This window comes from Gouania willdenowi, chromosome 15 (assembly GCF_900634775.1).
Source record: "Gouania willdenowi chromosome 15, fGouWil2.1, whole genome shotgun sequence".
Classification (NCBI taxonomy): Eukaryota; Metazoa; Chordata; class Actinopteri; order Blenniiformes; family Gobiesocidae; genus Gouania; species Gouania willdenowi.
In genome coordinates, this window is record NC_041058.1 from 21,254,877 (window position 1) to 21,281,828 (window position 26,952).

General features: G+C 38.7%; 1 protein-coding gene across 2 annotated transcripts; it reads right to left on the reverse strand.

Moving 5' to 3' along the window:
* Positions 1-3,595: 3,595 nt before the first annotated feature.
* Positions 3,596-26,952, reverse strand: btbd3b (BTB (POZ) domain containing 3b). 2 transcript variants are annotated; one of them, XM_028469373.1, is made up of 4 exons: positions 26,866-26,952; positions 8,658-8,748; positions 6,154-6,272; positions 3,596-5,797 (listed from the first exon to the last, which is right to left on the reverse strand). In XM_028469373.1, the coding sequence occupies exons 2-4, from the start codon at positions 8,736-8,738 to the stop codon at positions 4,765-4,767; spliced, it is 1,233 nt and encodes a 410-aa protein (XP_028325174.1). In that variant the 5' UTR covers positions 8,739-8,748; positions 26,866-26,952; the 3' UTR covers positions 3,596-4,764. The 2 variants fall into 2 exon arrangements, with proteins under 2 accessions (XP_028325174.1, XP_028325173.1); XM_028469372.1 differs by lacking the exon at positions 26,866-26,952 and adding an exon at positions 9,482-10,497.

The following is a 26,952-nucleotide window of genomic DNA, read 5'->3' on the forward strand; positions in this document are numbered from 1 at the left end:
TAACTAAGAGTTTTCTCTCAATAACCTCAGAATTGTTACTTATTAGTAGTAAGTAAGGAAGTTGTATTCAGTGCCAGCCATTTTCAAAATTTCTACCCACTCATCGCCTGGCGTTTTAGAGCATTTTGACTAATATTTAAAGACCCACAGAATATTTTGTACTATGACAATCTGACATCTGAAAAAAATATTTTTGTTTCTAGCTTGTTTTCGTTCTTCTTTCACACAAATCGCCAGTTTGTGACAAAAAGCTGAGAAAAACGGCTTTTTCTGAAAGCACCTATTAGTGACTTTGAAGCGATTTTTTTCGCTTTAGTGACACCTCAACATTAGTTTCCTTCTATAAAACTACAAAAACAACACTGAAACCGGGCTTTTGATGGCAACATTATCATTATTTTGCTATCTGGGTCAGAATTGAATGGTTTTCTTACTGTACTTTGGCCTTCCTCCAAGTCTCTCCCCCCGTCATTCTCCACACGCAACTTCCTTCTCCTCCCGGACATGCCGCGTGTCAGCGCTTGCCCCGTTTTTTTGATCGTTTTTTTTCCTCTCCCTCTGAGCTCTGCCCATCACGGGTCAGCTCTCATCTACAGGTGCGCTGCTGCCACCGACATGTCACCAGTTGGTCACTGCATCATTGTACAAGTTAGATATTCATAGAAGAGCTTTGTCACACTGTCTCCTAGCAACCCCAGCCGAAAAACACAATTATAGATGTAAATGGCACTCAATGAGTTAAGAGCCAATATGTTACTAATGCTAATAATCAACTAATTAATGGTTAATAGTAGGGATGTAACGATTCACTCAACTCCCGATACGATTCGATTCACGATACTGGGTTCACGATACGATTCTCTCACGATTTTTTCATTTACAAAATGGGACTGTAGACAAATTTGTTTTTTGGGAAAAAAACTAGAAAATACTGTATTATTTTCCTTATATTTTTCATTGTCAAAAGAATTCCTTGATAAACTATTCAAAACAATGCAATTTAACTAAAAATAAATCTTGAATTAAATAAATAAAGGAATAATACAAATGAAAATGAAGCCTATTAATTTAAATTCTGGTTCTATAATAAACAATGCAAAACTGCATAATAGTTCTTTTTCTTTTAAAAGTGCAACTGAAAATGTATTTTGTGCCTTAACAATTGGACTTTAAAAAAAAAAAAAAACCGTGATTACACTGATTTTCGTCATATTTGTTTGGACCAGCAGAGGGCGCTGGTAACACAGTGGTCGGTTGGCATGCAGATATCTTGCAGTGAAGAAGAGAAGCTATGCTAGCAGACAGAGCTAATAGAAAAACGTGACTTTTACAGATATTCAAGTAATATTACAGATATTCTTTCGGTGCTAAAGGGGCAATTAATCATTTATTAACATATTTAAGAGTAGAAGGTGGCCAGAAAGAAAGTATTGGCAGACTCCGCCTGCCGCCAACACTTCCCTCTGCTGGTTAAAAAAGTACTGCGATTCAATTGTCAGAAAATCGATATCAACCGTGATACCTATGAATCGATTTTTAACTGCCTTACGATTAATCGTTACATCCCTAGTTAATAGGTGTTCCCTAAACTAAAATGTTGCTGTTTTGTCTACACTATAATGGTATTTATCAAGGCCTGGTTCTCATGGTACCAAGGAGGTATGGTGTCAACATGTTGCAGGAGTCTATAGAAATATTCAGAGCTATCATTTATTTTTGTCATCTTTTCACTTTAAATTGCAAACTAATCAGAAGGCTTTATCAACAAGAAATACTATAAGCTGCCTCTGCATTTTTGGCCACTGCGACAGTTTCTTCACAATATTCCAGTTGTCGATTGTTGTAATTTTTTTGAATGCTAAATAGAAACGAGAAGAATGATGCATAATGTAAGCAGGACACAGATTTGTTGAGTTGGAGTTTGATTGACGGAAAGGAATGGCTTTAAGTGGCAGAAAGACAGGGATCATCAATCAACATAAAGCTCTTATAGGGACTGTAAATCATCTCTCCCTGTCTCCAGATGAAATATGTGAGCTTGGTACAAACTTAGCATCAACATATTTTACCATTGTAATCTCTTATGATTTTATTGGAAAAACACTCCTCTCCTATAATTATTTGTTTTTGATTAAATGTGAGCAATATGTAATGATTTGATATTACTTCAGCTTTGTTTCAAGGCTGTCATTTAGAGCAGGGGTTCTCAACCTTGGGGTCACTGAGAGGGGGTTGCCAGATGCCTTCAAGAAACTAAGAATATTTTCAGAACAATTTGAGCCAATTTTTGCTTATTTTTATCCTTTTTCAGCAACTACACCAAACTTGCCATATTTTTACCTATTTTCTCGCCATGTTTTGGTTTCCTTTTAATGCATTTTTGGTACATTATTCCCATTTCTGCCACTTCTCCATCAAATTTCAATGCCTTTTCTGCAATTTTTTTTCCACTTTCAAGACATTCTCAGCACTTATAAACCCTTTCTGCCACTTTTTCCACCCAATGTCACATATTTTGACCCATTATTGTCACTTTTAACCTCTGTTCACCATATTTTACGTTTATTTTTTGCCAATGTAACCACATTCATGATTTTGTCTTGCCCATTATTTGCCAGTTTAAACTAATTGTTCCAATATTGACACTTAAAACCCTTTTTACCACTTTTTCTGTCGATTTTTGCCCACTCTAATTTGCAACTTTTAACCGATTTCTGTGGTTTTTAAAATCCCATTTCACCACTATTTCCACCATTTTTGGTCACTTTTAACCCATTTTATTTCTGATTAAAACAAGGATTTACATCTTTAAGATGACTATATACTATGGCCCAAATAATAATAAACTTCCTGGATAATAGTGGATATTATTCAGATAAATAAAAAAATGTGGTTATAACAGATTCATAGAACAATGGACCATCATTTTTGCTGACTTTATGGATGGGCTCCAAAAAGTTCTCCCCTTTATTCCCCTTCATAGATGGCCCTGTCTCCACATGACTGTTCTTTAATGTTCATGTCTGTGTTCAATCACCTTCAGGTACAGTGGGGGTCCCCGGTCTATGGATCCTTTACTTTGGGGGTCGTGGGCTGAAAAGGTTGAGAACCACTGTTTTAGAGGGCTGTCCAATCACTGGTCCTATATGAGCTATCCGAATGTATCATCTAGTTTGCAGCATTAGTCAATCAAAAGTCATTTACTTTAGTCCTATTCCACCTTATCTGGGTAGAGTTTCTTGTGTTGCAAAGAAACTAGATGTTGGGAAGCCAATGGTGACAATTCATATACAAAAAATTTGAAGATTATTTCAAATAATGCTATTGCCTGTGTTTGTGATACTTTTGCACTGTTTCAAGTCTAAAATATGCGTGTTATAACATGTTTTTGCCAATACCAGGCTGTTACAATGGTAATGTTGTGGAAAGACTTATGGAAGTTTGTAGTAAAATTCATATAGAATTGAAAGAATTATTGACTAGGTGATGTTCCTTTAAAAAACGCAGTTTGTCATTCACCATAACAAGAGCTTTTTTCGAAAACACGATGCCATGCATTGTTACTACATTTTACAAATGAGCGACACAGTGAAACTTCCCACTTGTCTTGTTTATTGGCATCATTATCAACCACACACATTCAGCAGTCTCCCAGCACTGCAGCACTAAAACACAGAACATAAATACCAGTTTACCCTTTTGTTATCATCAGTAGACAAACCTCTGCACCAACCTTGTACACCGGAGAGAATATACAGTAGTACGGACAAATTAAAAAGTGCCAGGTCAAATAAAATAACAAGTTCCCTCAACAACGCCAGTGCAACTTGCTTCCATGTACAGTATGCTGATACACATGATCAGATTAGGAGTGCGTGCTCAGCAATTTAGTAAACAGATACATAGATTCCAAGAGGATCAATTGTTGTTGTAAAATGTAAACCTGTAAACAAAAACAATAATAAATAAGGTGCAAGAGCAATTAGTAGCGCACATTAGAATGATTAGAATTAGACTGCTTAAGCTATACGTACTGTAGTGCAGATAGACTTAGCCACATGGTGATATAACGCTAATACTTTCAAGTCTTATTTTTCACTGTAAATCTGTTCACACGTATTCAACAGAAACCTGTTGAGCATGGTGTATATCACCATCATGCCACCGATGCCCCCCGTAAAGGTCATGTGACTACTTGTGTGCAGTCCCCAGATTCTTATTTTGAATAATAAAAAAGTGAAGCTTCTGTTGAAATGACTCCAGTCAAAATACAGATGGATTTGGGTTTTTTTCTTTTTTTTTTTTTTTTACATAATATGATGATAATCTAAAGTGTTTCTGAATGTGGGCAGGATTGGTGATTTCATGCTGGTTTTGAATATCATACATCCTGTTCCATTGTGGAAAATTGATCATCAAGACTGAGACTATAGTATTTGTTGTATTGCTGCTATAAATGTGCGTTCTATGTAAGCATAGAAATAAGAAACAAACTTTAGCATACTCATATATAGGATCTTCTTAAGGCCAGAATACGCCAGAAGTGTAGTATCTTATACATTTGAGATTTTACATATGTTCATAATTACAAATTAGTGTTTCTTCTTGAACTAAGGTCATAACTATACCAGTCTTTCAAAGTTTGACTTTTTTTTTTTACACAACAGTGACAAAAATAACAGAAAGTGAACTTATTCACAATGCGACCACCTTTAGTTTGCCATAAGAGCACTAAAAACTAAGAAAATCTTTACACAGGTGTTGTCAAGCATAAAATATGAGTTCAGGAATCTGACCCCCCTGGACCCCCGTGCCATTAGTGCTGTCTGAAGAGCACTGGAACTGAAAAGTCACCTTTCCACACTGAACCTCCGTCATTCCTTCCTGTCCGAAGTAGCTCAGCTCATTTCCATCAAGTATCACGCTGGCAGTGTAGAACGTGTCAGGCTCAATCTGGACTGGATACTCAAACCAAACAGGGAAGGTGTTACTTGAACCGTCAGAAAAGTATTTGCTCAGATTTTGTCCCAGCAGTACCCCTTGGCGCTTCAGCTCAATTTTGGCACTGTACTCTGCAGAACCACAGCTGGATCCGTACAGTCCAAACCCAGCGATGAAAACTCTTTTATCCACGGCAAACTGGATACTGTCGCAACGGCCTCGATAGCGCCACTGATTGCTTCGGTAAGCACAGGACTGGAATCTGTGGCAGCGCTGAGGTGCCAGGCCTTTCCGGGGCTTACTGACAAACTCCAGCTCAGGCTTCTTAGCTGCTGTGTACCACAGGAAGATGTCATTAGTCTCATTAAGTGTCAACACTCCAGACTGAGCAGCTCCATTGGCAAAATCATCCAAAGCCATTGTAGGGATGCGTATCAGGAACATGGCCTTGCCCAAAACCTTTCGCCTGTTGTCAGTTGATGAGGTGAGTTCTTGCCTCTGGCACTCAGCCTCGGCCCAGCTCAGCGCAGCCTCAAATACCACTATCTCTTTAGTGTTTAGTGTCTCTCGCTGCAGGATGCTCTCCAGGGTTTGAGCGTCAATGTCACAGAAGCCCTCTGAGCGTAATGCCAGCTCCGCCTGGGCATCAATCACCTCCCAGCAGCGCTGTGTCAGCTCGGGCTCCTCAAACAAGCAACTCTGGGAGAGCAACACACAGGCATTCTTGGCACTCAAACTGGTCTCCAGGAAGTTGACGCAGGCACGAGCCAGGTGAGGAACAATATACTTCTTGGCAGCGTAGAGAGTGGCTAGCACTGTGTCAGCACTCAGGTCAATTTCATCACAGTAAATGTACCTGTTAGGGGAAAAAAAAAGCCGAAAAACAAATGGATTTCCTTAGTTATTCAGACAACAGTGGTTAGTGGTATTTGGCAAAAACTGGTGTAATCAATGCCATTTTACTTAATAGTAGTGAGAAAGAAAATGTAAATAATAATGCACAAGCTTTATGATTAATATCTAACACTCAAGCCAACAGGTCAACATCTTAAAAACAGGAACACAAATCATGATATTATGATCAATCGCAAAGAATGTGGTGATATGCTACTAAACATATTCCAATTTGTATCTAGTGTATCTAGACATTTAAACACAAGATAATGTGAATGAACAAATTAAATAGATCATTTTCTGTTGAAAATGTCTTACTTCAGCATTGCCAGAAATGCCGCTGGTTCCACATCTGGTATATGGATTTCATCTGAGTTCTCAGCAAGCTCACCGTAGAACATGGCGTGAAACACTGAGCTGCCCACGGCCAAGACATACTGCAGAAAAGAAAGGACAAAACACAGTGACAGAATACTGATTTAAAAATAAAACAACAACAACTTAGGTTAGTCATGATTGCCCTGGAACTGGAATAAAAAAAAAATGTGAGTCAATAATGATCCTGAGACACTGTTCTGTGCTTAGCCAGGTAATATTTCTTGACACGGCACTGGACAGGGAAGAAGTTTTCTATTTATTAAGATCTTTTAAGACACAACAAATCAAAGTATAACACAACGTCAACGTAGTAATTTGATTCACCATTCCAAAGTCCTTATAAAATCAAATATGACTAAATACTATTGATAACACTTTTAAGATACTCGATTTTCTTTTTCTTGACTGCATGGATGTTTTACTTCTGTGTATTAAATATAAAGTGTTACCTTTTCGGTATTATGTGTGCTACCCAAATACAGTATGAGTAGGTGGACATGTGGGAGGCATCAATTTTCTCAGACGAAAAAAGAACATGTATTTTCTGGAAGGCAATGGCATATTTGACAAAATTAAACCAAAAGGAGGCTATGATTGTTCTTGTTGCTGTACATATTGAAATATGCATTCAGTTTCTTGTCGAAACAAGTGAACACTTGTTACCTCTCATAGTCAAAAAGCATTTATAATAGATTGTTTGGAGTTTGTGTGTTCAAAGGGTAGGTGGCTAACAAAAAACCCTGTGCATTTACCAAAAACCTTATACATTCTTGTGTAATGGCCTTGTAGAATGAAATACTTGATATTGGTATTACAGGTCCACAATAGGCTTCTCATAGATATGGCTAATTGTAAATGTTTGCCATTATCTTGATGTTCTATCTCTCTATCCGGTTCTGTTCTTCTCTTTCTGTCTACTTAAGGCTGGCATACACGGTGCGATTTTTTCAATTGATGTCCTCAGCTCCAGCTCAAACTGTGCGACTCATGTGCAGAGCCCGAATATGCGAAGCTCACTGTGCATATGTTCTCACACTATACGGACCGACACTCTTACACGATCTGACTGCTCACAATGTACGTTCATTCACGACACGTCGGGGTCTTGTTTCCAGAAATGCAACGTACAAATTAGAAGAAGAAGAAGAAGAAGAAGAAGAAGAAGAAGAAGAAGAAGAAGAAGAAGAAGAAGAAGAAGAAGAAGAAGAAGAAGAAGAAGAACTTTAAAATAAAAAGAGCTTTAAAAAAGAAAAGATGGGAATGTGATGGACCAGGAGCTGGCTGGACAGACGTAGGCAGTACAGTCTGTCAATTTTACAGTGGCCCTACAGTGTTCACGCATGCGCAGTGTGGGAGTGTAAGGTAAGCCGGTCCGTGCTTCAACTATGAGATAGCCTCACTAGATTTCAAACATGTTTTATTTCCGTACGACCATACGATTGCTGATCGGGAGCTGGTCATGAGGTGTTAATCTCTTCTCGTGACCCCACGTATACTACACGATGCACAAAACACGATCTAGCTGAGACTCGCACAATCCCAAAATAGACGCACAAGTCAAAAATCGGCTCAAAATGGGCCAAAAATTGCGCAGTGCATGCCAGCCTTAACCCCAACCAGTCGTGGCAGATGGCTGCCACCTCGGAGCATGGTTTGGCTGGAGATTTCTTCCCGTTTTTTCTTAACAATTTTATGTCTTCTGATGAGCGCTACGGGATGACTATTTTTTTTTTATTTTTGACTGTTCCAAATCTGAACTGGTTTTATATACAGTGAAATTCCTGAGTTTGGATGAAAAACATTTTTGTGTGAAGTTTGCTCATTCTGTCAAACCCTGGTACTTTGGTTTATTAGCACAGTCTAAAAACAAGTAACCGTATGTTAGACAATTAGAGACTAAACTTCCTGTCAGAGTGACCTTATGTGTGTAAATATGATTGTTGTGAGAGCTGGCATACGCACCAGCAAACCTCCACTGAGTACAAGATTGAAGGGGCAGACAATAAATGAATGAATTAAATTATAGACTGAAAAATTCCAGAGATGTACTGAGTTGTTTGATGAAACCTAGATTGTGCGTTTTTATTGACTCTTTCCTGGCGAGTGTTTTAAAGGTCAATATTTGTAACAAAAAAAGAAGAAAAAAGGTTTAAAGCAGTGTCTGAGTAGACAAAGGAGTCTCGTTCAAAGTGAGATGACTGCAGAAGAGGATTTCCCTTCCTCCTTTACTTAGTGTGCCTTTAGCCTAATTTACATAAATAATTGACGTCTGTCTCGACAATGCACATGGCGCGAATGTGAGAGTGGTTGCAAAAGGCATTTTAGTTCCATTATTGTTAGCTGGCTAGGAAAAGCATTCTTATCTTTCTGTGGTAAGGACAACAATGGGCAATGCTAATTTCCTCCCTGCATGCTGTGATATTAGTGGTTGATGAAAACCTTACCCTGTGTCCCGGCAGCCGCTGAGTCTTTCCTGGCTGACCCACCATAAAGTGAACATCTGCCATAAGCTCATTGTTAAACATCACAGAGTTTCTAAAAGAGAAACAAGAGGAAAGATACATTGGAGTCATACAGAAATATAGGTGGACTGTCTAAACCTTAGCAATGGGAGTTCAGTGCACATTACAAGGTAAAAAAAAAACTAAAAATGTATGTGTATGACCACTTCTGCTTTAGTAATTAAGAGACTAACTTCAGACACAGCTGAACTCCTTGATTGACTTAAAAGCATCTCACGTGAATACAATATTTTTTTTATTCCTTCATTTATTAATTGAACTGAAAAACATGTCAATGACCTCGATTTAAAAACCAACCGTGAAAGAATGGGACCAACAACAAAGCTGGAATCATATATTATTGAGAAGTGGAACATGTTACAGAGGTGGGCAAACAGCCCCATGATGTTCTGAAGAGACAATAAAGCCAGGTTGGAAAGTACATGGTTTGCTCTGCACAGCTGGAATCTTTTACCGATGAGCCAAGGTAAATATTTTGCTTTTACAGAACCGCCTCTGCTTGTTGTGCATATCGAAAGCACCGGGCGCCTGTCCGCCCTCTGTTATGTCAGAGTGGCCAAAGTAGCAGCAGAGTAGGAGTATACAGAGGTTCCCCTTGAGAGAGTAAAGGCAGGGCTGAATGAAGCACCCACCCCTACATACACACACACACACACACGGTTCTCCAAAGAAAATTGTAATAAAAATCGAATTGTATGAGAGACCTTTTAGATCTGGAGAGAAAGGAACTTGGTTGTTTTGCTTACCTTTCTCTAATCGTAGAGTACAAGCCCTGCCAGTTACAGTTTTGTATGGTATTGTTGTTGTTGATGTTCTGTTGCTGGTAGTGTTGCACCGTAGTAGTGGATGCCGGCTTTTTGGTGGGAAAGATGTCTGCTGCCATCTTCTTCTTCTTTTTGCTCCTTAGAGTGATAATCTCATAACAGACCGGGGGCAGCTTGGGGCTGCCACTGGCATTCCCTTTCTTGGAGCTTTTACTTGACTTGCCTTTGACTGTCTCGGGAAGCATTAAGAAGAAAGTCAAACATTTCATGTTCCTTCCCTTGGCATCGACCATGAGTGTGTTCAACTGCCGAGCAGTGGGAGTGCAAGCAGAGAAGACATTCACCAGTAGCAGGCAGATGCGGCGGAGGGCTGAGGTGGGGGATGAGGACAGTGGAGCCTTCAGCTGTGATGATCAGTGCACTATTCTCACTTCCCGGCTGAGGTTTGTCAAACATGAAGAAAATGTAGATGTAACTCTTTTCTTTTTCTGGTTAGGTTACTCCTCTGAAGCTTCAGTATCAGACTGGTATTCCATAGTCACTTTTCTTCAGTGAAGTTTGATCCGCTGATCAGGAAACACTTCTTCTTATCTTTGCTTGCACAGAGTGATGTGATCAGTTGTGCAAATCACCTCTTTTCCCCCTCCACTCTTTCACACTGCTCTGTTCAGGGTTATCCTGACATCTCCAGATTTAGTGTTGCTGCAGTGGTCCTCGCAGAGCTATATTTACTTCACTTCCTTTAATTTGTCATTCATTCTCCTCCCTGATCTTTCCTTCTCCTCAAAGACTCCCATCATTTTTCCTGCCGGTTTTTGGTCTAATTCTCCTCTTCCACTCCTCCATGGAACAGAGTCATCTGCAGGATACTGTAGCCATAGATGCTATGCTGCTTTGCTCCGCCACTCGTTCTGCTGACTATAGGCGTTGAATGAGAGAGTGCAGTGGAGATTGAGAGCCCCTCTCCCCACACACACACACACATCCCACCCGCTCTCTGCTTCTCTCTCAGCACAGTGCATAGCTCTCTTTAGAGCTCATCCAATGGCAGCACGCAGCATTCATGATTGGCTAATACAGCTCAGTGCAGCACATACTTAAATATGCAATTATCAACGCCTCAATTAAAGCGACAGCCATGTGTCTCAAATATGATTTACAGCCAAGTGCCAAAGGTTTATACTCTCCCACTAGAAAAAACTGAATGAATGCAGTTGTTTCAATCACTTCAATGACCAACATATTTAACAACTAGACATGTAGACTGCTTCTACAAACATTTGTGAGAGAATGTTATACCATAGGTAGCTCGGTGAATTCCCCCGTGTTATCAGGATGCCACCTGTGTCTTTGCCACTAAATATTCCACAATCACAAATATTAGTGGTGTGCAGATGGCGGCAACTTTCCCCAGAATCAATCTCTTCAGACCTTCAAACTTCATTAGCTTAAGAACAGAGCACAGAAAGCTTCATTGAATGGGTTTCATGGCTGAGCTGCTGCAACCAAACCATAGATCACCAAGTGCAATGCAAAGTGTCAGATGCAAAGTGGGTTTTAGAGTTGTGTGGATGTGTACTTTGAAGTGCCTCAGACTTTTCCATCTTGCAATCTGATGGATGAGTATGGGTTTGGTGATTTCGAGGCTAACAGTATTTGTCCCCCTGAAATTGTGCCAAGTGTAAAGTTTAGTTGAGGGAGGTCATAGTGGGGAGTTTTTGTTTGTGAGTTGTGCTCAGCCCACTCAGTTTGAGTGAAAATATCTTTTAGAAATGCTTTAAGCAATTTGTGGAAGCAGTTTTTGGTTTTTTCCTTCCCTGTTTCAACATGACTTCACACCAGTGCATAAAGCAAGGTCCATGGGGACATGAAAGGCCTGCACAAAGACTTCACCTCAAGCTGAATTTAGGATAATTAGAGCAAAAACTGCCAGCCAGGCCTCCTCGTCCAACATTAGTGTCTGACCATATGAATATGTTTCTGGGAGAATGTTCCCAACCATAGTGGGAAGCCAAACTACATGAGCCCAAGCTGTTATACCTGCAAAGAGTGTGACACCATCATAGTAGACCCAATGAATTTATATTTGGACGTCACTCAATTACACATGCATATGAGGCCAATTGAGCTTGTATGTTTCACAATATAATAATTTACTGCTTCCTGTTGGTGCTTTCATGTAGTAGTAGTAGTAGTAGTAGTAGTAGTAGTAGCAGTAGCAGTAGTAGTAGTAGTAGTAGTAGTAGTAGTAGTAGCAGCAGCAGCAGCAGTAGTAGTAGTAGTAGTAGTAGTAGTAGTAGTAGTAGTAGTAGTAGTAGTAGCAGTAGCAGTAGTAGTAGTAGCAGCAGAAGCAGTAGTAGTAGTAGTAGTAGTAGCAGTAGTAGTAGTAGTAGTAGTAGTAGTAGTAGTAGTAGTAGTAGTAGTAGTAGTAGTAGTAGCAGTAGCAGTAGTAGTAGTAGCAGCAGCAGCAGTAGTAGTAGTAGTAGTAGTAGCAGTAGCAGTAGTAGTAGTAGTAGTAGTAGCAGTAGTAGTAGTAGTAGTAGTAGTAGTAGCAGTAGCAGTAGCAGTAGTAGTAGTAGTAGTAGCAGTAGTAGTAGTAGTAGTAGTAGTAGTAGTAGCAGCAGCAGCAGCAGCAGCAGTAGTAGTAGTAGTAGTAGTAGTAGTAGTAGTAGTAGTAGTAGTAGTAGTAGTAGCAGTAGCAGTAGCAGTAGTAGTAGTAGTAGTAGTTTATTCGGTCATTTCATTCCAGTAAACATGAACAAAACATTTCCATTATTTTGTGTACAGCATGACTGAAGTTAATACTTATTATGCCTAACCCTGTTTACAGACTTCCATGTGACAAAACACAAAGATTTATAATTTATAATAATTTATAAACAATTTCAAGTGTCCAACAGAAGAGAAATACACGTATTTAGAATAGTTATTTTAACATAAATTTCATTTTTTTTTTATGTTGTTTTTATTTTTAAACTAAATCACATCGTCATTTCACTAATTTCATCTGTTATGGATCTAATAAAGTCTATTCATTAGTTGCTTACTTTATTCATCCTGAGGTTATATACTTTGGAATTATAGTAGATTTATAAATCTTTTTAAAAGCTGTGACTGTTCCGGATTGTTTTTTTTTTTTAATCTTTCAAGTTATTCTACAGATTAACACCTCATGCAGAAATACATCGACTTTTTTTATTTGTTCCAGCTTTTACCTTTTTGAAAACGCCGGTTTCTCTGAGATTATACTGACTTTTCCTGTGTTCCAAAAGCTCCTGGATGTGAGGAGGGAGAAGATTATTATGTGCCTTGTACACCATTACCAATGTGTTAAGGTCAACAATCCCATGGATTTTCAATAAATTTAGTTCTACAAAAATAGGATTTGTTGGTGCATAGAAATCTGCTTTAGTGATCATTCTTATTACCTTTTTTGGAGTAGGAAAATAGGATTGGACTTGTAGTTGTTTCCTAATATTTCCAAGCCATGATTTAGGTAAGGAAGAATGAGGGAGCTATAAAATAATTTTTTGTCAAGTACAGTTTTCCTTTTGCCAATTACAGCGATGGTTTTTGCCAATTTTGTTTTTAATATACTTATATGTGATCAATGGTAACTCCTAAAAATGTATTTGCAGAAACTTGTTCAATTTTCTGTATCATTATTTTTTAAAGTCGTATGATCACAGATTTTTCTATTTTCAAAAATGATGTATTTTGTTTTACTGAGATTCATTAAAAGTTTGTTAAGATCAAACCATTTTTTAAGACTGTAAGTTCATCTTCTACTGTAGCAAGGAGCTGTTTCAGGTCCTTTCCTGAGCAGTACAGGCTGGTATCATCCGCATATAACATTTTACGTTTTCCAAAACAACACAAACATCATTAATATACATGATAAACAGTTTGAACCCAATATAGAGCCTTGTGGAACCCAATGTGTGATTCGTTTTTTTTTCAGTGTCGACATTGTGTACATGTACATATTGGTATCTGTTGCTAAAATAGCTTTCCAGCCGGCCAGCCGGGCATATGTAGGTCCCCTGACACCAAACCCTTCAATCTTTTTTAAAAGCCTTGTATAAACTATGGTGTCAAAGGCCTTGCTCAGATCTAATATCTTCTATAAGCGCCATGATTGCATTAATATATTTGTTAACAAAATTATCAAGCCTAATTACCAATAACTTTTCCAAAATCTTGGAGAATTGTGGCAGAAGCGAGATAGGTCTATAATTGCCAAATATATTTTTATTTCCATTTTTATGAATTCAAACTTTTGTAGTTTTCATTTCTCTTGGGAAAGTGCCCGTGAGAAAAGACTGATTGCAAATATATGTAAATGGTTTTGCCACATAATTAATTATTTATTTTACTATCGTCATATCAATGTTAAAACAATCAGTTGACCTTTTATTCTTGAATTTTTTAATAACTTCTATAATTTTCCTCAACCTCTCCTGTGAAAAGTGAGTTTGGATTTGGTTTAGAACTGTTACAATTTAGTCTTTGTGTGACTTTGGGTTCTAGAATTTTGTGAGCTAATGTGAGTCCAACGTTAGTGGAAAAAAAAACAAAAAACATTTAGGCCATTTGCAATTTCCTTTTCATTTTCTATGATTTGATTGTGAAAATAATGGGGCAGATTAGATGTTTTTCTACCTTTCTTAATTATTTCATTTAGTATTTTCCAGGTCCCTTGGGTATCATTTCTGTGTTGTTCCAATAAATTATGATAATAGTACTTCTTATTAGTTTGAATTATACTTATCAACTTTTTTTTATATGACATATCTATTTTCAGTTTCTGTAGTTCTATGTTTTAAACATACTCTATACAGATAGTTTTTCTTATTAAAGGCATTATATGCCATATCAGGGTCTGAAGAGGCATTGACCTCATCCCAGGTCTGGGCCAAAAGATCCAATTTAAGGCCATTTAAGTTTACATAATATTTCTATTGTTTTCAGTGCATACTTTGAAAAAGTGGAATAAGTTGTTATAATTCCAATGAGTAAAATGAAGCCAACCTGTAAATGTTTGCTCCATTGGGGCAACCATGGTTCAGGTGGTAAAGGGGTCATCTTTTGATCAAGAGGTTGGGGGTTCGATCTATACCATGTTGAAGTCCCCTTGGGCAAGACACTGAACCCTAAGTTGTTCCAAATGGTTGACTAGTGCCTTGCATGGCAGCTCAGCCCCATTGCTGTGTGAATGTGAGAGTGGATGGTTGAATGAGCTGATATTGTAAAACACTTTGAGACTACATCGGTGGGGATAAAGCGCTATATAAATCAAGAGTCTTTACGATTTATCATTGTATATTACCTATCTGCTCTGAGAAAAGGATAGCTTCTGTGCAGCAACTATGGAGCATCAGTATTATGCTCAAGAGCCCACAAACTCCATTCAGTGGCATTTATTAGTAAGCATGATATGTGACTCCTCCTCCTCTGTATTTACACCAGTTATACAGATGGAGGTAAGCTACATGTGCTGCCCTTCAGTGCACAACCTCCCATTTGACTACAACCACCCAATTCATTAAATCATACAAGCATTCTCCGACATGGCACTTGTTACTTAAAGGTGCAGTCTGCAACTCTTATAAAAGTAACTTTTTGTCATATTTGGTAAAGCTGTCACTATGTATGGACAGCTTTACATCAAACTAGTAGTTTGTGTGAAAAAAAAAAAAAAAAACATTCTCATTGAGTCCCCCCTGCTGCTCCTGCAGCCTTTGGCAGATTGCCAGAATGCACCACAACCGAGTAATATGCTTTTAACAGAGTATGTTATATTACTGTGAAGTTGCTTTTGGACAAACGTTAGCTTGTTAGCTCCTCTGAGGGAGGGACTTTAGAAAGCTTGGAGGCAGGGTAAGAGAGCAGCGGGGAGGGAGGGGGAGAGAGGGATCTGAGAGTCACAGACTGCACCTTTAATGTATTTTCTTTTTTAAACCAATGATTCTGAAAAGTGCTTCAATTGTAAAAAGGCCATCAGGTTCAGTCTTATGGAGATACCCATTAGCTCATGATTTATCATGCACAGGCTGTTCTGATACTTTTATAATTAGATCTTAAGGCGGAAACATTCTACTTCCCTCAGCTTAAAATAAACTCGAAAAGCATAAAGGGCTGCAAAGGATGTGCTTGTACTTGGGCTTTCTTGTTAAGTCATCCCTTTTCACAGTACTTGGTCTGTGACTCTGGTGCACCTTTTATATAATGTATAATGCATATGTTTCTGTACCGTCTTATAGCCAGGCGTGTTCACTGTGGGAAGTCTTTTTAAAGTGCAGGAGTGACTTTACTATCGGATGCTGCTGACTTTAAACCGTGTGAATTTCTATTTCTGTTACTAAACCCATCTCTGCCCTCAGTTATATTATACCTATGTTCTTATATGTTTTTTAAATCTACTTTTTTTTTAATGCAAAATGGTGTATTTGCAAAAGCATAATAAAACTGTCAAAAATGGCAAGAAAAGGTGAATCGATTAATGTAGAAAAAATGCTTTGTTGAACAACTGTCACAATATTGATTTTTCAATAAACCCTAATTAACTGCCTTAGTGTTTGCTGCACTGAGGAGCATTAAGCCCACTAAGCCTCCTCATGCAGTGTACACTGCTGAACAGGGGCATTTACTATGGCAACATGGAGCAAACATTATATGGCACCATACTCACAAATTGCAGGCCACTAAGGATGTTACCCTGGTAACAACATTCACCAGCAACAGCAGGACAGAAATATAGAGTACATACACACACACACACACACAAACAGTCACAATGGTAGGGAAATAGGCCTGATATTATTATCAACCTTTTGTTTAAGCAAAAAACCTGGAGAAGTCTGACCAACCCGTTCTAAAGAGGCTGTGTTAATGGATGGCGACATATTGCATGTGTTTATCTCACAAGTTTGTGATTTATGGAAATCTCATAGCCATATTGTTTACATGATCCATAGAACGCCACTATATATCACCTAGCAAGACTTATGCTTTCTTTAATAGTATTTCCCTCATTAATCAACAGACAATGCAATCTTGTTTTTCACACGTCGGGAGAAATGAGGGAGAAGTGGAAGTGATGAGGGTGTTACTGTGTTGGTGTCACTTTTGTCTCACACTTTTTCATCACTTCCGCGCACATAGAAAAGACGTATTAGCATAACAATTGTAGTTACGCTCAATCGTTATGCGGTTAAAAAACGGAGACAGATGGAGCGTTGTGATTTTCAGTAAAGATCATGATCATAATGATGACATAAGTGTCTATTTCTGATGCAAGGTCACCATCTCTTGCATGTTTCGGGGTTGTCTTCTGAGCTTATTGACAATAAGGCCAAGTGAGAAATTGTCTGCATTGTATCCTGATGACAGTGCACGTTCAAACTCAAGGTGTTAGACGCCTTTTATAATGTCTGCAGCTGGACTGAGATGAATACAAGTCAGAACATGTTACAAACTCTTAGGTAGTTAATAAGAAGAGTACAGTGAGGAAAATAAACTTACTCTTGCAGAGAAGATATTTTAAAACAAGCTCAATATGCTGAATGTTCCTATAAAGGAAATACCCCCAAATGTCAGTTACGTCAAATAATGACACTGAACTGTAAAGGTGCATTCACACCGAAAGCGACTTCAGCGACTCTGACGACCAGAATACATTAAAAATCAATGTAAATGACACGACGTCAAGCAACCTCCCTTCAAGCAATGCGACCTACGCAATTCCAGCGATTCAATCGCACAATCTGAGTCACTGGAAGTTGCTTAAAGTTGAAAGTTTCACACTTTTCAAGCAAGTGACGCTGTGTCATGACATCCAATCATCAATAAGTTTATCCGGTAACACTTTTTTGAGTTTTATACATAAGGCTAACATCACCCTGTCATTATCTGTCATTAGCATAAATAAGGTGTCATGAAGGCTGTCATGAAGTGTCGTTCGTTATTCTAACCCTTCATTACCCTAAACCCTAACCCCACTAGATCCCTCCACCTAACCCAAAAAATGCCAACATCGCTCCAAAGGTGTCATAATTTAGCAAACAACACTTACTGACAGCCTTCATGACACCTTATTCATGCTAATGACAGATATTGACAGCGTAATGTCAGCCTTATGTATAACACTCCAAGTAAAGTGTTATAGTTTCTCCCTACGTCACTTCTCTGGTCGTCTCGTCACTGATGAAGTGAACAAAAAGCGTGACTATGTTCAAGTGACTCATCACAAGCGATTTAGCAACTATAGTCACTGAAGTTGCATTTAGTGTGAACGCACTTTAAAGCAGAACTAAAGGTCCCTTTTGGTTATGTCACTGTCGTTAAAACTCTGCACCTCCCACCACCTGTCTCTCCCAAGACAGTAGCAACCGCTCATGGGAAAATCCTAATACAACGGTGACACAAAGGGTGCTTTCACACATATAGTCCCATGTGACCATGTGAACAGTATGAGGAAGAGAGACAAGTAAAATAAATGAATGATGTGGGAGTAATACGGAAGGGAGTGTGGAAATGTGTGTGGTGTTTGTTTGTGTGCTGACAAAGCGGCTCTGAAAATGGATAGATGGATGGATGGATGGATAGATAGATGGATGTCTGTGCGTGCGCTGCCTGATGGAGCACTGGGTTGCGAGTGTGTGTGTGTGTGTGTGTGTGTGTGTGTGTGTGTGTGTATGCCTGTTGCGCAATCACACACACTGTAGTTTGTATTGGGCTGCCGTAAAGCAGTACGTCTTGCTACCAGTTCAGAGGCAGGGAAGTTGCAAATGCTGTTTTCAGGCCAGAGAAAGCAGGGGGGGTGAAAGACCCCCCCAATCACCCCATGAACACTTGTATTACCCTCACTGGAACTATGAGAAGGATTTATTAAGGTGAAAAAGTTACCTAGTTCTGCTTTAAGATCGTGATGTCTTCTCCGCTGGGTCAATGTCTTTTTAAGTGTAAATGCATTGTTCTCTATATACTTTGCACTTCAGTTATCAGAAGTCCTTTATTTATCCCACGGGGGAAATTACTTCAACAGTTTTTTTTTATATGTTGATGATATTGTAATTTACCATTATCATATTCACCTAACAAAGGGAAGTATGTGAGATGAGATATACTTATTTTACTCATTTTTCTTTTGACAATGTAGCATAATAATATTTGATGTAAAGTGTTGATTTATATTACAGTCATTGTTTGAGGTTTAAACTATATTTAAAAGTAGAGGTGGGAAAATAAATTGATTCACGATACATCATAATTTCCTTTGGTGACAAAATTTTTTTTATCCTCAGTGTTACGTGCCCTTTGCTTACCCACAGTCCAACTCCTACAATATTGTGCTCTAAATTAGTTCATATCTGTGCATGAGTATGGTAGAATTTACGCAGCAAAAGCTATTAGTATATAGCGTACTATGTATTCATATTTGTGGTAGGACTGTCTTAATACCTACGAAACATTTTGTTCATTAGTCGCACAAATGGCTTCCTGCCTTGGAATAAGCATAGAGATGCTGCCATGCATACGGTGACAGAAGTCCTCTGCAGTGAGACACCTGCAGAGAGGCTTGGCTGAGCGTAGCGGAGGAGGCTGGGAAATGAACCGTGATGTAGGCCTGGCACACAAAGGCTGGGACGCCATCCAGCAGCCCATCTAACGCTCACCCACCACCACCACTGCCACCATTACTGCTGTCTGCCCTCTCGTCAGCAGGTGAGGGAACCTGACAGGTGGAAGGGACGGAAGTGATGGCATGTGCCCAGACATGAGGTTCACAACTCCTGAAATAAAGAACTGTCACTCAATGGAGTTCTAGGGGCTGGCGCGTGTGTGTGTGTGTGTGTGTGTGTGTGTGTGTGTGTGTGTGTGTGTGTCTGATTTTTATTCGTCTGCACACAATTTTCACACAATTTTCAGCTGTACCCAAGTTGAAATTTCAGCTTATCAGAACATGCCAAAACCAAATACATAACGGACAAATATAAACACACACACACACACACACACACACACACACACACACACACACACACACACACACACACACACACACACACACACACACACACACACACACACACACAAAGAAATCACTGTTTAATATCGACTTGAAGCTCAATATTTTCTCTTCACTCAATATCCTGCTGCAGTTTAGCTGCCCAGAGAGGACAACTGTGCTGTCCATTAGTGCTAAATCAATATGTCAGAGTGAAAAGATATATTGGAGTAATTTTACTTACCTGGGAGGAGAACAAAAAAAGAACACACAAAAATAAGTAAAGGTTTAGGAGAACTGCAGGAGAGAGAAAAATGTCTGCGACACATGCACAACATTGCAAAACATGAATAAACTTTGTGTGTGTGTGCGCTGACTACACACATGTGGACACAGTGATGACAACGGAGAGGAGACTTATTCACCTCAGTCCAGAACATGCATGCTCACATGTTTCCTACACTCATTGTATGAGTGATCTCATCACTGTCTCACTGCTGTACAGAGAATGTACAGTTTGTTTTGTGTTTGCTCTGTAGATGCTGTCCTAATGTGTGATTTTTTTAAAAATGGATAATGTGAGGTTAGATTAAGTCTTGGTCAACAATTGGGAAAACGTTGTATTGTGTAGAAGCTGCGTCATCTCATGTCTCATTCAGCGATAAGTTAACACAAAACTTTATCATTATATATGTTAAAAAACGTGACTAAAGACTCTGTTTTACCTCTGTCACCGGTGACGCGCTTTGAGTGTGGGCTCGTGCACGCAAGGAGTCGAGAATGAGCAGGGAGACAGGGAGTCGTGAAAAACGATTCATTGGTCGACTTTTTTACAGGTTTACAGCTGCTACAGATGACAGATTTTCTTTGTTACTTTTTCAGAACACATCCGCTTCCGGAATCATTACGAAGATGTTTGAATTTTGATTTGTTTTTTCGATTACTAAATGCCCGCACTAGTTTGTTTCCACGGCTTGCTGTGTTTGTTTACGCGGGGTTTGCAGTCTATGTGTGTGTGTGTGTGTGTGTGTGTGAGAGAGAGCGCGCAGATCACTTCTTCTCATCATAGACAGCGCTGCTTCTATGGTTTAAATGATCAACTTAGGGAGTTACTAAAGGGTGACTTCACCCAGAATGTAGGCATACTCAAGAAGTTATCAGCTTTAATTTTGCCCCGCTAAATGAGGAAGTGTAAGACAGTCCTCTGCTGCTGCCGTCTCTCTGTAGCGGGGTAGGGGCTGCTGCCTCGACTCTACAGACAGTGACGGCCAGTTGTTGCTTTTTTTTCTATTGCTACATGCACTCCATACAACTGTTACAATATAAACAATTCAAACATTTACCCATTTATATAAAACATATGAATTATTTACAGTCATATACAATTTACATATGTACACATGTACATAGATTTAAGGATTAATAAATGTCAGAAGTTTCCACTGCTCTTTTGTCTATTTTCTTTTTAAAGTGGTGCATTTTTTGTGGCTTGAGAGTCCAATTACATTTATGTCTATAATATATTCACTACAATAGGTGAATTAATAAAAATAACCTGTGTAAAAGGCTTTTTTAAATGAAAAAAATTCTCCTGTGAAACCTGTGACCTGTTTACCTGCACAACTCAAAGAATCGGAATCGAGGATCGTTTAGAGCAGGAGTCGAAATTGAGAATCGGAATCAGAATCGTTAAAATCCAAACGATGCCCAACCCTAGTCAGGACATAAAGACATACAATTTCAACCCAAAACTTGAAAAGTGTATCTGGAGGAAATTACCTACCCTACCTTTAACTAGTCAGAATCTCTTCTGTGAGTTGCACTAAAATTTTGTGATTTGAATGCAATGAAAATAAAGCGTCATCTTATCTTTTCTTGACCAGTGGCATTGGATTTGCTTGCTGTTTTGGTGGAAATCTCTCAGTACAGTGCCGACAGTTTGGAAGTTCAAAGCTATTAAGGGCAGCCAAAGTTCAGATTCAGCTTTTCGGACCAGCTGTTCTGCAAAACCACTTCCTCTGACCTTTAGAACCCATGTATTTGGATGGCTGTGCAACTCGGCGTGTAGCTTCACAGTCTCACATCATTTGCTCTCATTGTGGATATTCATGGTTCAATCCCTAAAGAAAAAACATCCTCTGTCAAATTTACATGCCTGCTTTAATAGGTTGGTTCTGTAAACTCAAATTTCCTCAGACAGTCAAAAAACATATACTCCATTTTATTGGAGTTTGTTTAATAGCTTTGTTGGGTTAGACTGGCATTCAGTACATGGTGTACCCAACCTTTTACTCTGAGTCAGATCCTGAATGATATCAGTTATAGAGGATATATGGGTAGATGGATGGATACAATCTGGGGTTTAGCTGTCATTGAATTGACACAAGAGCACAGAATAGCCACAAAGACCCGAGTACCTGCTGTTCCAAAAGTAACAGCCTGTGTGGGAGGAGTTCAGAGAGGTAATAGGAAAGGATTTCCAGCCTCTGATTTCAGACTCTTCAAGTGCCACTGAAAAACTCTTGATATTATTGAGGATGAAATACTGACTGCTGAAATAGTTTATGGAACATTTTCTACAATCTTCTGAAAACTTGTAACAACTAAAATAAACTTGTCTCTTCAGTTGGCAAAGTGAAAATCGTGTTGCTTTTCTGTGTGTTCTTTTAATTATACAATCACACAATCAATGTGTAATTCTTAAATTAGGCTGCAGAGCCTTTTTGGCAATCACACCCACTACAATCTGACCCACAGTATATGCTTCTCTACTAATTTATTACAGCCATGAAGTCGTACTTTAGGAGCTGGCATTGTTCATTAAAATCCCAGACGTGGGAGGTAGTAAATTGCATAACCCACATTGATTGTCCTGCAGTACTAATCCAGCATGGACACAGCTTATCTCCTTTGCATAGATCACAGAGGCTGTTACACAGATCTGCAGTAGAAGAACTATCTCTTTTGATAGGAAGATTTGAACCCCAAAGCCATGCTTTTTGATAGGAGGCGCAATGGTAGCAACAAACACATCCCAGGGTTCTTATATTCTTGGAGAGTGAACAGTGATCAAACACACCTTTTCTAATTTGAGCATCTTTTTTAAAGTTGGTGGAGGTTTCATGGAGAGGATTTCACCAATATCTCGACAATATCACAGTTTTTACCAAATCTTTGTTGTTACATTTCAGCTTCAGTTTATTGTGGTGAAAGTCATTTTTCCTTTGTGCTTTCTGAAGTGGAGCTCAAGGCTTTTCCAAGCTGTCTCTTCTGTATTCTTCCCTTCATAGACTGGGCCAACAATAATACACAATGTGGTGTTTTTCACAAAGCAATGACACATTTTTCATACTACAAATTCTACTCAAAAAAACAGATGTCACCGAGCTATTGCTGAACTGATGTGGTCATTACAAGGTTGATAAAGACCTGGCCACCTGTTTTCCAGGCAACGGGAAACTACTGTTGGCACAGGTTATTACTAATTGAGGACCATGTCAGTCACAAGCTCTGCAGAGCTTTTATGTTCCCAGTGTAAACTCTGAGTAAATCAGTCATCTGCAGCTCAAAATAAATTGACAATTCTTACTCGTTTTTGCTCATGCATTGATATATCCATCTACTGTACCTGCTTGTTCTAGGTTGCCGAGCACTTGATTCAGGAGGAATCGTAAACCTGGAAGAAACTTACACATGTCAGACAAAATAACTTTTATCTATTAAGCTTCTATTTTATATAATCTCCCCATCTATAAATATTTACACTTTCTCTCATGCTCAGTATTTCTTTAAAGAGTAACTAAACCCCGGCTTTCTCCTGACCTGCCACTAGGAGGGAATTAAAAAAAATGCCTTGATTATGGGCGGGGCTCCTAAAGCAGTTAAGACACGCCCAGTCCATACTATAAAATCTCCAATGAACAACCTACGCTATGTTAACTAGCTACGCTTTACTCAATATACGTCTCTATTCACTCTTTTCTCAATCCAACCTACTCACCACAGATTGTAGAGTCCACGGGTGCAAGTTTTTATAAAAGGGGCGGGGCTAACAGTGCTTGTTTGTGATGCAAGATGGTTCTAAAATGTCACATGATCTTGTTCTCAGCCAATAGCAAAAATCTATTATAATATTTGGGTTTCAACCCATAGACATTTAAAAACAAAATATGTCAAAATTGAAATACTTTGACTAAAATGTTGAAAGTTGGACCAGGATCAGGTTTTGGGGTTTAATTAATCTTTAAAAGTGAGTAAAAGCTGTCATAAATGATATCTCTAACTTCTGCAACTTACACTTTGGTGCACTTAAAAAATGTTTTTTTCAAATCAAAGTTTTTTTTTTTTTTTTTTTAAATATTCAGCTTTTAAAAGATTAAATATCACAACTGCAGATGATTTGAGAAAGATAGAAATTACTTATTATTTAGGACATTTCTGAGTGAAATAGTGAAAGCTCTCTCTCACACTTAACTCATATTCATGTTTGCATCTATTTTCTCTGAAAATCCCCTAAAATATGGAGATCAAGGTGTTGATGAAGCTGGTGCGCTGTTGGAGAGGGTCCCAGTGGTGCTGGAAAGACTGACCATATGTTTCATTTTGTCCTGTGATTTAACACGTCTGCAGATGCAGCAGATGAATCTCAGACACAAGGCAGGTGCCAGGATTTGCTTCACCTGATGTCATTTTCCTTCCTATTTATCACAGACTTGTGCCACACTTGTTTTCTGATGAATATGTAAATGATGATCATGTAGGTTTGCTTCACTATGTGTTCAAGACGCAACAAAGGAGCCCCAGAGGAGCTTAGTGCTGAGCAGGCACATGCATACAAAGAGAACACAATGCGAGGGAGAGAGGAAAGCAGGAAAATGGAAAAGATATGTTTTATTACTGGTTCTTTTTAAAGGGATCCCAGGATGGTCCTTATTATGTTAATTGTATAATAAAGGCCTCTTTAAGTCTTGTCTGGTTGTGTTTAGATGTAGCAATTATGTCTGGAATTGAAGCTAGTGACAGCAAATATAGTAAATATATTACTTCGCCAAATTACCAATTGTCAAATTGTCTCAAGGCAATGAACCCTACACTGTTCACCAAGGTGGACTAGCCCCTTATGAGCAGTGTTGGCCACGTTACTTGGATTAGTGATTACTCCTCCAAGGAAATAATCCAGTCATTTTACTGATTAATAATTTTCAAAAGTAACTAGGTACTTTAATTACTTTACTTAAAGCTGATGTCCGGAGTTTCTGAGAGGACGTCTCGATGTCCCGCCCTCAAAAGCTCCACTTCCTCCTACTGCCTCTGCAATCTAACAGAAGCCACGCCTCTACTTTTCTGCACGTGCATCGCGGAACATAACAAGGTTGCATTGGGTCGCATTGATATAGGTCTATGGGTCAGGTAAGAGCCAAAATCATATTTACCTGTTTGCTGTTGTGACGCACGGCCTTGTTTCCGTGCACAGTTCCGCATTCACTTTGATTGACAGTCTCAAAAACAGGAAGTCAAAGCCTATTGGCTGGGCGCAGTCGGCGATCGTTTCTATTTGTATCTATAGGACGAAGGAGGGACTTTTATACATTAATGTATATAAGTGACCATCTGCATTAGACCATAGTAAAAGACTAGTTAGGTAATTTTTCGCATTTCAAAAGAATCATACATGAACATAGATTTCTCAGAATCTCCCGATATCAGCTTTAATATAATTAAATTACATTTAAAAAATGTGATGTACAAAATATTAATCAGTCGACCTTTCAGCCCACTTCTGTTTTGTTAGCATGTTTCACATATAAAAAAGGAATCTAATAAAACTGTCTCTTTTTTAATATTTTTTTAATTAAATTTTACACTAAGCACATTGCATCAAGCAAAAATGTAATGAAATGCAACAGTTTCTGACTCGACTATATTTCTGACTTTCTCTGTGGCAGCTTGATGCCGTTTTTGGCCGGTATTTTTTCAACGATGTGTAGGAATGAGTTTACGGTGAATATTGGCAACATGTCCTCGACAATGTAGCCGCTCGGTAGATGTGGATGTTGTAGCAGCAGTGGGGTCTGGGCTTTCCTAATGCTCAGTGCTTGCTCAGATTTGAATTTGAATTATTCAACAAGTTTTCTTCCCACGTAGAGTGCACACTAATGTTTTTGTCGTCTTTTACGGAGTCAAATTCAAAGTAATGTTGGTGCTTTCAAAGATTAAAAGCTACCCTCTCTCGTGCTCCATTTTCTTGTGTGTTGTTTACCGATGATGTAACAGCAGCGAGACTGTTTAATTTAGTAACGCAGCCTGCTGGCAGGAAAATAACTAACATAAATATTGTTTCTTCAATTATTATCCCTTACTTTACTCGTTACTTAGGAAAAGTAATCAGATTACAGTAACGCATTACCGCCCATCATTGCTTAAGAGTGTGTGTCAATGTAACTGATGATGTAAAATCCTTTCTTAACCATTTATTTTTGATAAAAACTTGATGACAATCAAGTACTTATACCGTTACAGTATGTACAATGAAATGTTTGTGTTGCCAGATTGAGTTTTCTGAACTCAGTAAAATCAGTCCTCATATAGCAAGCAATGGAAGAGAAAAAGAGAAGTGAGATATGGTTTGGTGGAGCACATGGGAATTGCTCTTCAAAGCTGTTTCTTAATCCTCTCCCACCCTGACCGTCCCCTTTTCTCCTTCCTTGAGTTTAATCTCAGACACTGTTAACATTTCCATTTTTCACAGTAATTTAAATCCAGTCATTGCCATGGCCACCTAGATTTATTCATTTACACTAATTACCTACTGCTGGGATGGCAGGGGATGGTTTAACCTTCTCACTGCTGATTTCTGGTGATTTTCGTAAAGCGTCAGTGCAGCCTAATCCTGAAGTAGAAAAACGACCTTTTCCAACTTCATTATCCACATTACAAAGCAAATAACATTCATTAGGATAATGTGGCAGCACTTTAAAGGGCAGTTTTCATTTGTTGAGGTGATAGGCGACATTTAAAGCTTCCCAGGCATTTAACTGGGATCGCCAGTGTGTTTCGGTGTGCACTGTCTCAATCATTTTAGACACTTGGCAAAAACACAGGATACAAACTGAACATCAAATGGACAATGTCAAAATTAACATAATCACAACAAACCTTCAAAGCAGTGTGTGCACTAGACAATAGGTAGAAGTCCATACCAGGGTTGGGGTCTATTACATTTTAAAGTTACAATTACCTTTTCAATTACCCTTGTTCAATTACAATTCAATTATGTTTACAGTGACTAACCTTTATTTTTCCATTTACAATTAAATTACAATTATTTTTTTATCCTCAGAAAGACAATTACAATTACCTTCTCAATCTGCTTGAGGTCCTGTGTCATCAGTCATGATTTGGGGTGCAATGTTCTGTTCCTCACCTGTCTTCCTCCAAACCCTTG

Excerpts from the sequence above, each read along its gene's own strand:
- btbd3b (XM_028469372.1), bottom strand. The coding sequence starts at position 9,792 with ATGGTCGATGCCAAGGGAAGGAACATGAAATGTTTGACTTTCTTCTTA. Across the intron at positions 8,749-9,481 it reads TACTCTACGATTAGAGAAAG|AAACTCTGTGATGTTTAACA; the intron begins GTAAGCAAAACA and ends TTTCTCTTTTAG. Across the intron at positions 6,273-8,657 it reads AGCGGCTGCCGGGACACAGG|TATGTCTTGGCCGTGGGCAG; the intron begins GTAAGGTTTTCA and ends TCTTTTCTGCAG.